We start from the raw sequence: 15175 nt of genomic DNA, 5'->3' as shown, positions 1-15175 counted from the left end.
ACTCAATCTGCCCAAAAACCACTCACTCTTACAGTGTTCAGTGTACACTAAGGTTCCGTGCCTGTGGTGTGTGACTGAGAGCTGGAAGAGTCGCTAGTACGTCTAAGATCAGTGCAGTAGTGCAGTAGCTCGATATTTATGTTTGTTTAAATGAACGTCTCATCATCCATATCTTCTTCGAAAGTAATAAGTCTGCAAATTTCAGCTTTGTTTTGAATTTATTTCATATATATTACATCATTGCATTTGCTTAACTTATGAGATCTGAAAATGCTTAATTCCTCTGTATGTAAATTCTGCTACAACCTCACGTAGTTGCGAGCTATTGCTGTTAGTAGTTGCGTAGTAGTTGTGGCTAAAATTGTACTGAGTCACTAGAAGCATATTGCGGTGATTCTCCACCCTTCTCAGAACTGGCAAAGGTGCCCTCCTCTGCCTCCCTTCCCATAAAGTGATTTTTCTGCAATTTTTTGAATATCTGCAGAGATTTAGCCAATTTCATAATTTTGCCTCTAGGTTGAATAAAAATTAAGCATTATTGAAAAAATATTACTTAAATAAACTGTATTGATGAAAAATATTATACAAAACAAATTAAAAGCATCGCTGTAGTAAATAAAAACTTTCTAAAAGGTTGAAAGTAAGTCAGAATCTATATCTTATTGTTCATGGCTGCTACTATACATGGTAATATACATGAATAATAAAGAACATATATTATTTGATCCTGAAATTATTGGTAATCAATAAATTTGTTAAATGTAAATAAAAGGAAATAAGCTATAATTAAAATTTGGAAAATTTCCCTTTCAGGAATTGTCTCTTTAACATAGTTTTATTCCACATTTCCCATCTTTAGCAAAGCAAATTCTTTTATTATGTCACTGAAAGTAAATTTAGCAGCTGTCATATTCTACCGACAACATAACTAAATTTGACAGTCTGCTTTCATCCATACTTGATCTTATGTAGTTTTTTATCATATCCAGCTTGCCAAAAATGCGTTTACAAAACGCTTTAGTCACTGGCGCTGTCATAAACACAGTCAAAGCTGTTTTGGTATTTGGATAAGCATCTGTCAACCCAATAGTTTAAAAAACTGTTATAATATCCAAAGAGGAAGCATTAATCACATCTTTCACCTGGTACTTGTCAGCAGCTGTTTCATTAACTATTTCCACTTTACCTATATCTCTGCTATATTTGGTACCAAACTTAGCTGCACATTTTTGGAGATGAGTATGCAGCTTTCATTTAAGACTTTCCTTACAGGAAACTGAACTCGGATGAAATGGTGTGATCTGTTAGATCAGTGTTCCATTTCACATGCTATTCTATCAAATATTTTGAAGCACTCTGACTCAAACAGTTCCTCAGCATATATCGAGTGTGTCTCATGTTCAGCCATTTCTCCAACTGTCTCTTCCATCATCTCTGCACATTTGTCAACCTCTTAAGAGCAAAACTGCTTTGGATGGACATAGAATTCCAAATATCTTTGAATTTGGCAGTGAGTTTCTGGTAGAAACTTTGTGAGACTCACATGGTAGACCCTCCGAAATATCGTATCAACGAAGTGCAATAATTATTATGTATCACTCTAGCCCATTTACATCCCAAAATCTTTTATTAGATGTTTCAAGCAAAATATGACTGTCAGAGATAATTTTTGAACTTATTGTTCTTGGAAAATCTTTTACAAACATTATTCAAATTTATTTAGTTACAGATAGTAATTGCGGGCACATTTATGTAGTAAGTCTTGGATTACTTTCTCATTATTGCATTTTGCGTAATGTCCAAAGCTTTACAGCACTAAAGTAGCTTTATAGTGAAAATAGTGAGTTTAAAATTAAAAAATAAAGTCATATTAATTTGGAAGCTAATGCAGGGCATGGATGTCTACTTAAAAATGCATAACATTCCTATGTGAAGCAATTACCACGCTTCGTTTTATGACTGAGCTTATATTGTGCTGATTCTTCGTTTAGTAGTAGGGCCTACTTCTTGTACCTTCACGCTAATGTAATTGAAAGCACTCAAATGTGATTCCCAAAATGGTTTCTGCAAAGGCAGAGTGTCCACAGACCCTTTATTCACTATGGCACAGCCAATTGAAAAGAATACGATTTACCAATGTACATTGGTTTTATTGATAATGAAAACGCATTCAAGAGAGTGAACAGAATAAAGTTACTTCAGGTTTCCGAGAACATGAGTTTCCTACAAGATCTTAAAGAACACAGAAAGTTATGTACGAGTAAACAAATATAAAAAATCGAGATGAAATAACTCAAGCTGAGACAATGCGCAGCTTTAGACAGGGATGTCCACTGTCATCCACACTATTTCATTTTTATGCTGATGTCATTAATGAACCACAGAAGAAAATGTCTGCACATTTCAAAACTAACAACATTGTTCCAAACACAACCGTCTTTGCTGTTGAACAAATGATTTTAGCAGGCTTTGAAGATGACCTCCAATGAAGGTCACATGTATGAAAGTAGAAAAGAAATACAATTTGAACATTGCTATTTCCACGGTTACCCACTCACTCTGGTACTTGCACGCCACCATGTAAAAGGTATGCTGTTACTACTTTGGCACAGAGGAAATCTCAACCAACAGATTCAGTTGTCATTGGCAGTGAATTACTGCTTAGTGAGGTTGTCGCCGTGATTAACCTGTTTTAAAGAAAAAACCTATTTAGAATGGTAGCATAAGCAGTTACACTAATGTACTGCTATGTGTCATTGTACCTATTTTAGAGCATTTATAGAATGTTTAAGTCCACAGTTCTGTCAGCACCACTTGGTAACCTTAACGACAGCTTAACCTAACTACATGTGGAAGCTCTATTGCGATTTCCTAAAAACTGATACGAAAATATAGACATAACATCCTTATGAAATTAGTAGAAGTGTCCCAGCATGAACTTGTTAATCTGCTGAAAGTACTAGATTCAATATGCGAGCTTCTGCTGTCTATAAGTCAATGTACACGATCTATAAAATCGTCAACAACCTTTGAACAACCCTAAAAACTAAATCGACTGAAATTGACTGATTCTGTTTTCTCAATTTGATCAATTTCCTTTAAAGAAATAAAGCATCTAACTGATATATCTGCATGAAATATTTACCTTTGGAATAATAAATAAAATTAGCTATAAATTATTTATGTTCCATGATTTATATGCACGTTCAGCAAAACCTAATTCATGCTTTAGGTTATAATATACAACAATCTCCTTCCATACTGTTAATCATCAATTATTAACATCAATTTTCCAGAAACTCGTAATATTAGCAGTGATATTTTTCAAATATTTTGTAAGAAATTTAAGGGAACATTTTATCAGTTTTAGACTCAGAGTCAGTTTCTATTTAAAAAAATGTAGAACAATGACAGAAAAAAGGAAATTCTTAACTTAGTCAGTCAACCATGGTAGAATTTCTACACGTTTTTCTGCTTCATCCTCATTGAGGGTTCTTGGGCACAAACTTCTAGTTTCAAGTAAGTCACTAAGTCACATTCATACAAATCAATATTTTCTCAGAAGTGTTATATGCTGGCATGAGCTACTCGTAATGTATACACTATTTCATGAAGCAAGACAGTATAAAAGTATATATTTTTTTGCTTTAGTTCTTGTATTAGTATTAAAGTGGTGTAACTTAAACAAAACAAATTTTCGCTACACTGTCGTTTATATTTGAATAAGTGTATGATGTAATACAAAAACATCTTTGTAACTATCTCTTGTTTAAGATCAGTATGATGTAATTTTTATGAAGACTTTCAAAAAGTAAGACTACATAATCTTTCATGTCTTAAAAGATTAACTTTCTCTTTTTCCTCATTGATCAAAATAATTTCTGGTTTTCTCATTCTACATGTAAATAAACTGTAACTATTGGAACTTTTCTGTGCCACAACTTGGTTTGTTGGTATTTCTGAATGTTTTTAATTTATCTCTCCAGTCACTTTGAAATTAAACTTTTGCTGAAGCAAGATAAGTACATCCCTTAGTATCTCATTTCATTGTTAATTTCCAAGTATTCCTTGATACTCTACCTATGTATCAATAATGAAGTAAATGTGCACTATTCTTTCTTATCTCTGTTGTTTTTGTAGTCTGTAACAACCATTGTGGAGAGCATTAAGGTTACAATCAGCTCACTCATTTACATAAATACAAAGTAACCACTCATTTTATTATCTGTTACGGATTTCAAAATCCTACAAGATTCTAAATATCAAGAGTATATCATCAATTTATTTTCATGCTGGATAAATAATATTCAATCGAAATGACCTTATTCGCACCATTACAAATAACTTGATTCTAATGGAATATATATATATATATATATATATATATATATATATATATATATATATATATATATATCATTAAGAGTATATAGATCAAATGAAAGTAGGGAAGTTTCAGTCTGTGCTGTAATTTATTTTATTTATTCTATATGAAAGAAGGAGTTCCACTAATTCCAATGTAACTTTTTGTGAATAAAATGTAATGCAAATCTCTTGAACTGATAACTGATGAACTTTGTGACATTTCATTTATAAAGCTAGCTGCATTTTTTGGTGAACAATATTCCCTCACATCAAATTTTTCCCATAATTACCATGGCAATTTTCAGACAGTTAAATCCTATTTAACCTCACACTGGCCAATTTCACACCCAAATTCTCAAACTCTCACTTTGCGTTTGGCTATGAAAATTCGGACAAAAATCAATTGTTTAATTTTACCTCAAATTACGAATTAAATTTTCTTAATTGCCATGATTACTTTCAGGCAATTTAATCTTTTTTTTCCTTTTTTTTTAACAAATGCAGATCTCTTACTGGTTAATCTGATACCCATTTTTCGATTTTCCACTTTTCATTTGTATATGAAGATTTCGAAAAATAGCTATTGCTCACTTCATAGGGAATGTTGTTTTCATTCTCCTAAAATATGTGACCCAATAATATGCAAAATATCCTTGTGCAATACTGCAGCAAGACTTTGCATGAATGTAGCAACTACACATGATTGTGGTCACGAGACTGTAGGGTTGGAAGAAGTCCAGGCCTTCGATGATGACATGGCACTACCGAGAGTATGGCTGCAGGGGTATTGTCAAGTAATGCAGGTTAGGCGTCTGTTGCAAACACTGGCGTCAAACAGCGATAGATGCAGTCCTCAGCAGTGTGGTTACAGGTAATACACTTATTGAATTCCTCTCTGTCCAACACCACCATCTCATCAGTTGAACACAGTTCCCTCCAAAGAAGAAAGATAGTATGTTCCACTCCAGCCCTTTCCCCACTACTTTGTAGGTGAAGGTTAGAGTTTGAGTACATTGGCCACTAGTTTCGAGTGGTATTGGGAAATTTTTTCCCAGCAGGGTAACACCAGTTGTATGACATCGTCAATTTTTGAGCTGTATTGCGATTTTGGGCACTCATGTGTAGTGCTATGCATGTAGTTGTGTAATTGGGAACGATCTTTATGATTAATAATGTAATTTGAACCAATATTTACTTCAATTTACCAACCAGAATAAGTACAATACACGAATCTAACGTTCGTCTCTTGCTTCTGTGCAGTCTCGATGTGTTGCTGGGTGCACTTGGGCTTTCCGTCCAGAAGGACAAAGTTTTGAGTTCTAGAATGGGCACCAATTCTTGAGTGGTGGTTTGGGTGGGAGGTTAGCACAGCCTTGACGGCCATTTCTGAAATTTCCGCTAAATTTCGAAATTCCCGCAAAATTCGAAATTCCCGCAAACAGGGTAAGTGGGGGAGGGGGAACGGAGGAGGAAGGATGCGGGGACCCACGTGCTGGCTACGGAAAACACATTGTGTCATCTGGGGTGGAGGTAATTCATTGGTCAATTTAATTAATCTGCATATCAATTCGATATAAAAATCCCGCCTGAGTCGCTCTTAAGCTATTACTAGTGTCAGGTGTGCATTCTCAATTCAACTGTTAATAACCTGTCAACTGCTATAACTTGGAGTGTGTTACAAGACTTTTTTCTTCATTTATTAACTAGGGGGACTACTAGACTTAATCTAATTGTTGTACAGGATTGCAAGCCTTTTACTCCCTCCTGTGATCCGTAACACCTGACTGACTTGATAATACTAATGGCTGTCACATTATAGCATCTGGTAGCAGTGGAACAATTGTTTAGTTGTGTATCGAGGGTAAGGTATAGTTTTGATTTCGATGGCAGTGATTTATCTTTATAACGTGATACGGGGTGGTGTCCTCATGTGAATTTTCGTTCAATGTTACGAAGGAACTTGATCATCAAGGAGCAACTGGTTAACATGACCAAGAATACTGAAAAGTAACATTTTCAAGAGAGTGAAATTTGAACCTGTACACATATGGCCAGTGCAGTGAAAAGCACTAAATATAATCGCATCAGGATTGTTCCCTTTTTTTCATATAATACAAGTTTCTTTTTTTTTGGGGGGGGGGGGGGAGTGGTGGCCGAAGTAGGGGAGACATGGAAGGTCATCAGTTATGGCAGCCACCCCACGTGTGGGAAGCTCCCCATTCCAGGGCAGCGCTTACACACAGCGGCCTCAGTCGCTTGTTGGAAGTTTCCAAATATTTGGCTTCTTTTGCGATGCTTGCCCACTAGTCCAGTGCCCTGAAACTGTTCCCTGCTTATTTAACACATGTAGCCATCCTGTCTTCTATTTAATGCTTTCCAGATATTTCTTTCCTCGTAGATGTTGTGGAGGATCTCTACATTTGTTGCTTATCAGTCCACTTGCGTTTTAGCAGACTGTCATTGCACATCCTGTCAAACGTTTCGATTCTCTTGTTTTCCATTTTTCCTAATGACTATGACTCACACCATCAATATACTGAGCTCCAGTCACACATTCCTGGAAATTTATTTCTGAAACTAAGGCCTAATCTTGGTACCAGTACATATCTTTTGGCAATGGATTTTGCCTTTACTTATATTGCTTCTTATGTCGTCACGTTGTGCTTTTTATTTTCCAAAGCAGCAGAATCATATAACTTCTTGAACTTTTCAGTCACCAATTTCAATGTTAAGTTAATCACTAATCTTATTTTGGCTGCTCTTCTTTACTTCTGCCCTTATTTTTGTTACTCAGAATACTGTTCAGTCCTTGCAGAAAGGTCTTTAAATTCTTCTCATTTTCACCCAAGAAACGTGGAACTAACTATAAATGCCTGTGTTCGTTATGTTTGTGATGTTTGATCATATTTAACCATTGTATTCATAGCTACCCTAGTTGCATGTGGAGAACTGCAGAGATTCTCTAATGTCTTGTCAATGTATACTGCCCCCCTGTATCTCCCCGCGACTTAACGTTCTTGTCTGAACAACGTGGGAGAAACACCCATTCCCAAAATCTTTTCTGTTCCACTTCATCGTTCACTCAGTTTCCTGAAGTCTTTCTCAGTAGCAGGAACCTGTTTCTCAAGCAATAGAGGACTTAGTAACATCTTCAGCTCCAGAAGACAGTTAATGATATATCTACTAATGCAACAATTTTGATTACCATTGACCATGCATGCACTCATTACCCCTGTACATCATTCTTTCCAACCAGACTTTCTTCATTGTCCATTAATCTTAGCTGGTGGAGTCTCCCTAAATTTCATTTCTTCAGATCTCGCTATATCAGAAAACATCTATTTTGTACATCTATAAATTATTTTTATAGCTACCACTATCAACAATCTTATTGTTCTTCTTTACACTGACCACCCCAAGAATCTAACAATTTTTCTCCTCACTGGGAAAGAAAACATCTACCAAATATCTTTGGACCTGGTGAGACGTTTGTTTACCCTATTTCGATGCAATCATAAGAACATATGTAGCTTTTAAAAAGAGACTCTCGAATCCTCAATACAAAAAAACTGTGAAAAAGTTGGTAGTCAGCGTGAAAAAGCTGTTTTGAATGTTGTGCTTGGGGGTAAGAAACCTTTGATGCTGGAAGAACTTTGAGAGAAGATTTTCAAATGTAGCTCTGTTAAATGACTGTAATGTCACTCTCTGCAGTATATAATCAATCCTCTTCACCAAGGCTTACCAATGTATGAAATATGAAATTAGAATATTTAGTGGATCACCTGTGAAAATTTGATATCCTACTGAATTTTGTTTGGTATTGTGTTCTCCATCATGTATATTATGTGAAGAAATTTCGTTCCTTTTATACACACCTTTATGTGCATTTTATGTGTAAACAAATTGTTATATTTTAAGAATTTCTTTACAGATTATCGTTATTGTATTGATTTTGTATCATAATAATGGGTTACTTATTTTTTCAGTTTAAAAAATAAATGTATATGAAACAGTAAACTAAAAAACAAAGAGAAACAAGAATGTGAAATGTTAAACAACACTTTAAAATATGAAACAGGAATACCTAAAATAAATAATTAAAATAGTAATAAATCTTTAGATATTTTAATTATGTATGTTGGAAATACTCTGACAGCACACTGTCTACAGTATATTTTCCAAAAATGTTATGTTATAAACAAGCTTTATTACACACAGATATATGTGGCTTGAAAGCTTTATGATGAACCAAAAGTTTTCAGTTTTCTAAATTAATTAACGGTGGTGGGATATTTTGCGAAATTTCAAATCATTGCAAAAGTTGGTTATACAGTTTTCATGAAAGTTAATTACACATCAACTTTTACATGGAAACATTTTTTTTTTTTACATTTCATCGTTGTGAAGATATCCCATCGAAACTTAACACCCCAAATCACATTTTGGGATGTGCTGTTCTCCTTGAAAGTGAAATTTGGCACAAACAAAAGTTACATATTGCATTACTTTGCCCCCTCTATAAATCGCCAAGTTTCATCAAGTTCGTTTATTAGCGCTTTGGAATGTTTCCATGTCAGTCACGCACGTGACGCATTTCTATTAGTATAGGAACAATAACATATGACAGGATTACGACTAACATTTTAGCAGCAGTAACACACAGTCCAGTGTCCTGCAATCCTATATTACAACAGATGTCATGCTTTCCGTATTTCACCCAATCAACAGCTTGAATGAAATGAATTTAAAAAACTGTTACAATTTTTCTACAGGAGTCTTTACAGATTTTGGTCATTTACATGCTACTGGTAAATCCATGATCACTATGTGCACTACTGCTCACATTACAAACAACACTGGCTGAGAGGAGACAAGCTTGTTTTGTCAATGTGTAGTAATGAGGGTTTCTATAGAATCATATGACTGATTTCTGTGCGAACCTCTTCACCTATGAGTGACACTAGCACCAATTGTACTCAGTTATTGCTAAATTATTCCACTTTATTTCTTCCCCTACTGCTTTTACTCTCTATAGCTCCGTCAGGTACCCCTACACATACCATTCAGAGACTTTATACTTTTCTTCACTACAATCTAACAACTGCTCTAATTTACATCAATACGTTGTTCTCTGAATACTGTCAGGGATGAACATAATTTCTGACTTCATTTTTAAGATTTGGTGGAAGAAGAAGCGTTAGGTTTTAATAGTTAATCGAGTTGAGTTTGTTACAAACGCAAAAGATTCGATGAATGGGGTGTGGCCGACCACTTCTTTTAAAGATAACTCTTTTAAAAAAATAATCCTGGCACTCACTCGAAGTTACTTAGAAAAAGCGTTCAAAACCTATATGTGGATGATGGGATGGATATTTGAACCAGCGACCTAGCGAATACGAGTACTGCGTCTAAACCACAGTGTGAAATGTCTTGGTTACATTTATCAGGACTAGAGACAAATTTTTGTTAGGAATTCAAGTGACCAAAATAAAGATAACTTCAAGGCATCAAAAGGTAGTAATACACCAGCAGGGCATCCTCTGAGGCCAGTTTGTGTAAGGAAAACATAATGCATAATTGGACATAATTATTTATTTTTTTAATGATACATATCAATACATTAACAACGATTTCTGTTCTTGGCCGAGACAGCTAACTAAATGAAATACAAGTGTCACAGTTAAGGTAGTTATTAGAACTGAACCAGAACTACTCTCTGAAATATATTCTGATTTATCACCAGAAATAGGGATCACCACAAAGTGTAAGGGCAAGAACCATAAAGGCACTTCTTCTCGTCTCGATTGAAGTAATATCCATAAATGCATTCGATGTGCGTCCACTTATTCGTTGGGAGACACTCGTAGTAGCTGGAGCAGTCACTGGGATCTGGAACGATTTCCAGCGGGTTGGAACACTCGCCGCCAGTGGAGGGAGGAGTCGTGCTGGGCAAAGAGGACGTCAGTGAAGGCGTTGTTGGCACGTCCGGAGGCGTAGTCTGTGCTGTGCTGGCAGTCACGGTAGGGGGAGTGCCAGGCGTGTCGGACGACGCTGTTGGTTGTGACGATGCTGTGGCTGAAGACGTTTCTGGCGGAGTGTCTGAAGACGTAGGTCCTGCCGTGCTGCCAGATGTGGTGGGAGGTGTGCCAGATGTTGCGTCAGGTGACGGTGTTGTTGGTGACGAATCAGTGGGTGAAGGTGTAAGTGGGGTATCCGAAGACGAGGGCTGTGGCGTGCTGGGAGGCATAGAGGAAGGGTTGCCAGATCCCGTGACAGACGTCGTAGTCAGTGACGAACTTACATCTGAGGATGATGATGAAGAGCTCGTCGCTGGCGAATTTGTTGAGCTATCGCTGCATCTAAGAGAAAGGAAAAAAAGCTCATTAATGAAAAGAATTTCCTGCAGGAAGAACAGGTGCAATTTAATGGCCACTGGAAGTGGCTTATTTATCACCTGCAGCTGTACCACTGGCAAGAAATAATTCAGGTATACTTATTTTTTTATTTTATACGTAAGGATTCTATAGGACCAAATTCAGGAGCAAACCTCTATGGTTATGAAATGAACCACAGCATTAAACTGACATCAGAAAAGTAATAATCTCAGTACATATAAAGCTGTGTCTATGTGTGTACATGTGAATGTTCCAGATCCCCTCCCAAACCCCTGGATCGATTTCAACCAAATTGCACACAGAAACAGCAGGTCTCACTTGTATCAGCACTGTTTATTACTTCATAGCACAAATACGAGGGGAGATGTGGCAAAAAGGTGTTTATCGGGCCCTGGCATATAGACTGCCCTGTATGACATGTATGTTATGTGGCAATACCATTTGTCTGCCTTATCGACCTGAATTGCAGGGCGGGCTAAACGTTAGTGGCATAGAACGAGTTTCCAGCCCCTGGAATGTAGGCTGCCCTGCATGACACAGGTGTGTTGTAGTAGTGCTGACCTGCCTTATCGATCTGCTTTGCATGGCAGCCTACACTTCAGGAGAAAAACCGGTTTTCATGTCTCTAATAGTAGACTGACTTACTTGACAGGTGTGTTGCAGTATCAGCCTGCTTCATCAACTTGTTGCTTACAGACCACACATGCAAATCGGCACTGATTGGGAAAGGTTGAGATGGTTAGAGAGAGAGATGGAAAGGAAGAGGGTGTAGGAATGGATGAACAGAAAAAGGGGGAAGGAAAGGGACAGACAGAGGGGGAGTAGGAGGTGGATGGGGACAAGGAGCAGGAGGAGATGAAAAAGGTGAAGTGTGGAGGAGGAGTTGTTGGGAGAGGGGCTAGAGGGAGATAAATAGAAAGAGGGAGGCATAGAGAGTGACAGAAAAGGAGAAGGCGAGTAGGAGATGGACAGAGGGGGAGACGGAGAGAAAGTGGGAGACTGACAGGAGGAGATGGGCAGAGTGGTAGGACGAAATGGCCAAGGAAGCGGGAAGATCAGAAGTGAGGGGATGAGGTGGAGATGGGCAAGATGTGAGTGAGGAGGAGATAGTGACAAGGAGGGACGACGTTGGGATGGGTAGAGGTGGGAGAATGGTATGAACAGAGAGATGGGGGATGGATGAGATGGTGAGAAAGAGGAGGAGATGTGCAGACTGGATGAGGAGAATATGGATCCACAAAAAGGGGTGGGGGTGGAGTGTGCACTGTATGTGTCGAAGCTGTGCAGAAAAGGTTAGTAGATAAAATAAAATTTACACGAATTCTATCCAGTTGACATTCTACAAGAATATATTAGCGTAGTCAAAAATATGAGACCAGATTTAACTTAATTTCTTTTCCAGGTCTCCCTGACAGAATGAAAGGTGTCAGTCATGAGCAAATTCTTCAGTTTGGTGTTGAAAGTGCGAGGATTACTGCTAAGATACATTACTTCTTGTGATAGCTTACTGAAAATACATTCAGAGAAGTACTGCGCACCTGTGTGCATAGAAGTCAGTGAGGCATAATCCAAATGCAGACTGGATTTCTGCCTAGTATTAAGTGAAAGGTGCTAATTGTTGGCAATAAGCTCATACTAACAAACGTCATTGAAGAAAATATATATTCAGAGGCCAGTGTCAGAATTCCCAAACTCTAAGCGGTCAAGAGGTTCGCGAACTTACATCACCGTTTCTGAGTCTAAATTCCCAATATGTATGGGAAGATTTATCTTAATAAACAGGATGGTCTGAAACAGTCTGAAAAGCTTGTAAGGTTGTCACGTCGTAGGTTGTGCTGAGAAATAACTGATCCGAAAAAAATCCACATATTGCGCCGTTTCCGTTTTGCCATTGGAGTTAGACAGAAAGGCTGTTGTCTGTGCAAATTCAAGTGGCCCGTCAAATGCAGTCAAAGTCAGCTGTACTCACAGTGTAGATGATGGCGTGCGAGACTGCTCAGCGTTTGGCTCAGGTTCGTTACTTACTACCATTCCATGTCCAATTTTTGTATCGCTCTATTGTTCGGTTTTGGGAAACCAAACAAGAAACACACTTGGCTATACCGTTTCTGGCAGGTCACAGTGACCTGATTGGCTAACGTCAATACTGTTACCTCTGAAAAGGCGCAATATATCTAAAAAATTTTCTGAACAACTATCTCTCAGCACAATCTTCCTTGCAACACCCTTACCAGCTTTTCAGACTTTTTCTGTCCACCCTGTGTTACGGCATATGTCATAAGAGAATGGAAACAGGTAAAGCAGACTAATTTTCCTGTTGGACATCACTTATTACAGATACTGTTGAAATGGTAATTCAAGCAGCCTTCAGTTTTTGAGCAATATCCTGAACACGGGCTTTCAATGATAGCTTACGACAAGATAGTGTCATAGCAAACAGAATTATCTTAGAATCAGCTGTCATATGACAAGGCATGTCTATGATACTATATAAAGACAAGTCGTTGGTCAATGCTGTTACCAAAAATCTCGAAAATTTCTAGACCGATATACTTCAGATTTTTCAATGATATGCTAAAAAAGATTTGGATTGAATTAGGCTACACACTTATTTTTAAATATATGTGGTATAAGTACACTGGTGGGGAAAACTGCAACACCAGAATAGGTACGGCCAAACTTTCAGGAAACATTCCTCACACACAAAGAAAGAAAATATGTTATGTGGACATGTGTCCGGAAACGCTTACTTTCGATGTTAGAGCTCATTTTATTACTTCTCTTCAAATCACATTAATCATGGAATGGAAACACACAGCAACAGAATGTACCAGCGTGACTTCACTTTCTTACAGGAAATGTTCAAAATGTCCTCCGTTAGCGAGGATACATGCATCCACCCTCCGTCGCATGGAATCCCTGATGCGCTGATGCTGCCCTGGAGAATGGCGTATTGTATAACAGCCGTCCACAATACAAGCACGAAGAGTCTCTACATTTGGTACCAGGGTTGCGTAGACAAGAGCTTTCAAATGCCCCCATAAATGAAAGTCAAGAGGGTTGAGGTCAGGAGAGCGTGGAGGCCACGGAATTGGTCCGCCTCTACCAATCCATCGGTCACCGAATCTGTTGCTGAGAAGCGCACGAACACTTCGACTGAAATGTGCAGGAGCTCCATCGTGCATGAACCACATGTTGTGTCGTACTTGTAAAGGCACATGTTCTAGCAGCACAAGTAGAGTATCCCGCATGAAATCACGATAACGTGCTCCATTGAGCGTAGGTGGAAGAAACTAAAATGAGCTCTAACATGGAAATTAAGCGTTTCCGGACACATGTCCACATAAAATCTTTTCTTTATTTGTGTGTGAGGAATGTTTCCTGAAAGTCTGGCCTCACCTTTTTGTAACACCCTGTATAAACGAAAGTTGGTAGGCGTGTTTCTACACCTGGAAGATGACGTCTATTTTGATTTCGCACCAGACATGTAAGAGTGCCGCTGGAGGCGCTACCATGAGGTGCAAATCACGTATGCTTTAAACACGGTCGTGAGTGGTAGTTGCCGGCCCTGGTGGCCGAGCGGTTCTAGGCGCTACAGTCTGGGACCGTGCGACCGCTACGGTCACAGGTTCGAATCCTGCCTTGGGCATGGATATGTGTGCTGTCCTTAGGTTAGTTAGGTTTAAGTAGTTCTAAGTTCTAGGGGACTGATGACCTTAGAAGTTAAGTCCCATAGTGCTCAGAGCCATTTGAACCATTTTTTGAGTGTTAGTTACCTTTGAGAATGGGCGCGGTGAGTTGTTGTTAGTCAAGAGTGCCTTTGAGACGACAAAGATGCCACAATCAACACCTCACTGCGTTTGAACGAAGTAGTGTAATAGAGCTACAAGAGCGTGAATGTTCCCTCTGCGATATTGCTGGAAGACTTGGCAGGAATGTAACTGCTGTACGTTCCTGTTGGCAGCAGTGGTCACGAGAATGTGCGTTCACAACTAGACTTGCTCCGGATGGCCACATGGCACTGCCGACGGGGAAGACCATCATGTTTGGCGTAGGGCTCTGGCGCCTCGTACTGCTTCTGCAGCAATAGTTTGAACGATAGTTGACACAACGAACTGTTACAAATAGGTTTCTTCAAGGACAGCTCCCTGCAGCGGATATTCCACTGTCTCCAAACCTCAGCCATTTGTGACTTGACTGGTGTCAAGCGAGAGTTCACTGGAGGGAAGGCAGAAAGTCTGTTATGTTTTCTGATGAAATCTTCCTGTGTCTCAGTGCCAGTGATGGCCGTGTGCCCGTAGGAAGAAGGCCAGTTACGGCCTGCAACCAACCTGTCGGCATGCTAGACGCACTGGACCTATACCTGGAGTTATGGTCCGGGGCACAATTTGTTATGACAGCAGATGGACTCTCGT

At 38.5% G+C, this 15175-nt stretch overlaps 1 protein-coding gene across 1 annotated transcript in view; it reads right to left on the bottom strand.

Moving 5' to 3' along the window:
* Positions 1 to 10117: 10117 nt before the first annotated feature.
* Positions 10118 to 15175, bottom strand: part of LOC126482247 (threonine-rich protein-like) — a 103228-nt gene continuing 98170 nt past the window's right edge. Inside the window, exon 4 of the mRNA XM_050106227.1 lies at positions 10118 to 10724. Within this exon, the coding sequence (XP_049962184.1) occupies positions 10118 to 10724 (607 nt within the window). The remainder of the gene's footprint in view (positions 10725 to 15175) is intronic.

This window comes from Schistocerca serialis, chromosome 5, assembly GCF_023864345.2.
Source record: "Schistocerca serialis cubense isolate TAMUIC-IGC-003099 chromosome 5, iqSchSeri2.2, whole genome shotgun sequence".
Lineage (NCBI taxonomy): Eukaryota > Metazoa > Arthropoda > Insecta > Orthoptera > Acrididae > Schistocerca > Schistocerca serialis.
Note: the sequence above shows the minus strand (reverse complement) of the source record. Positions and strands in the feature narration are given on the sequence as shown.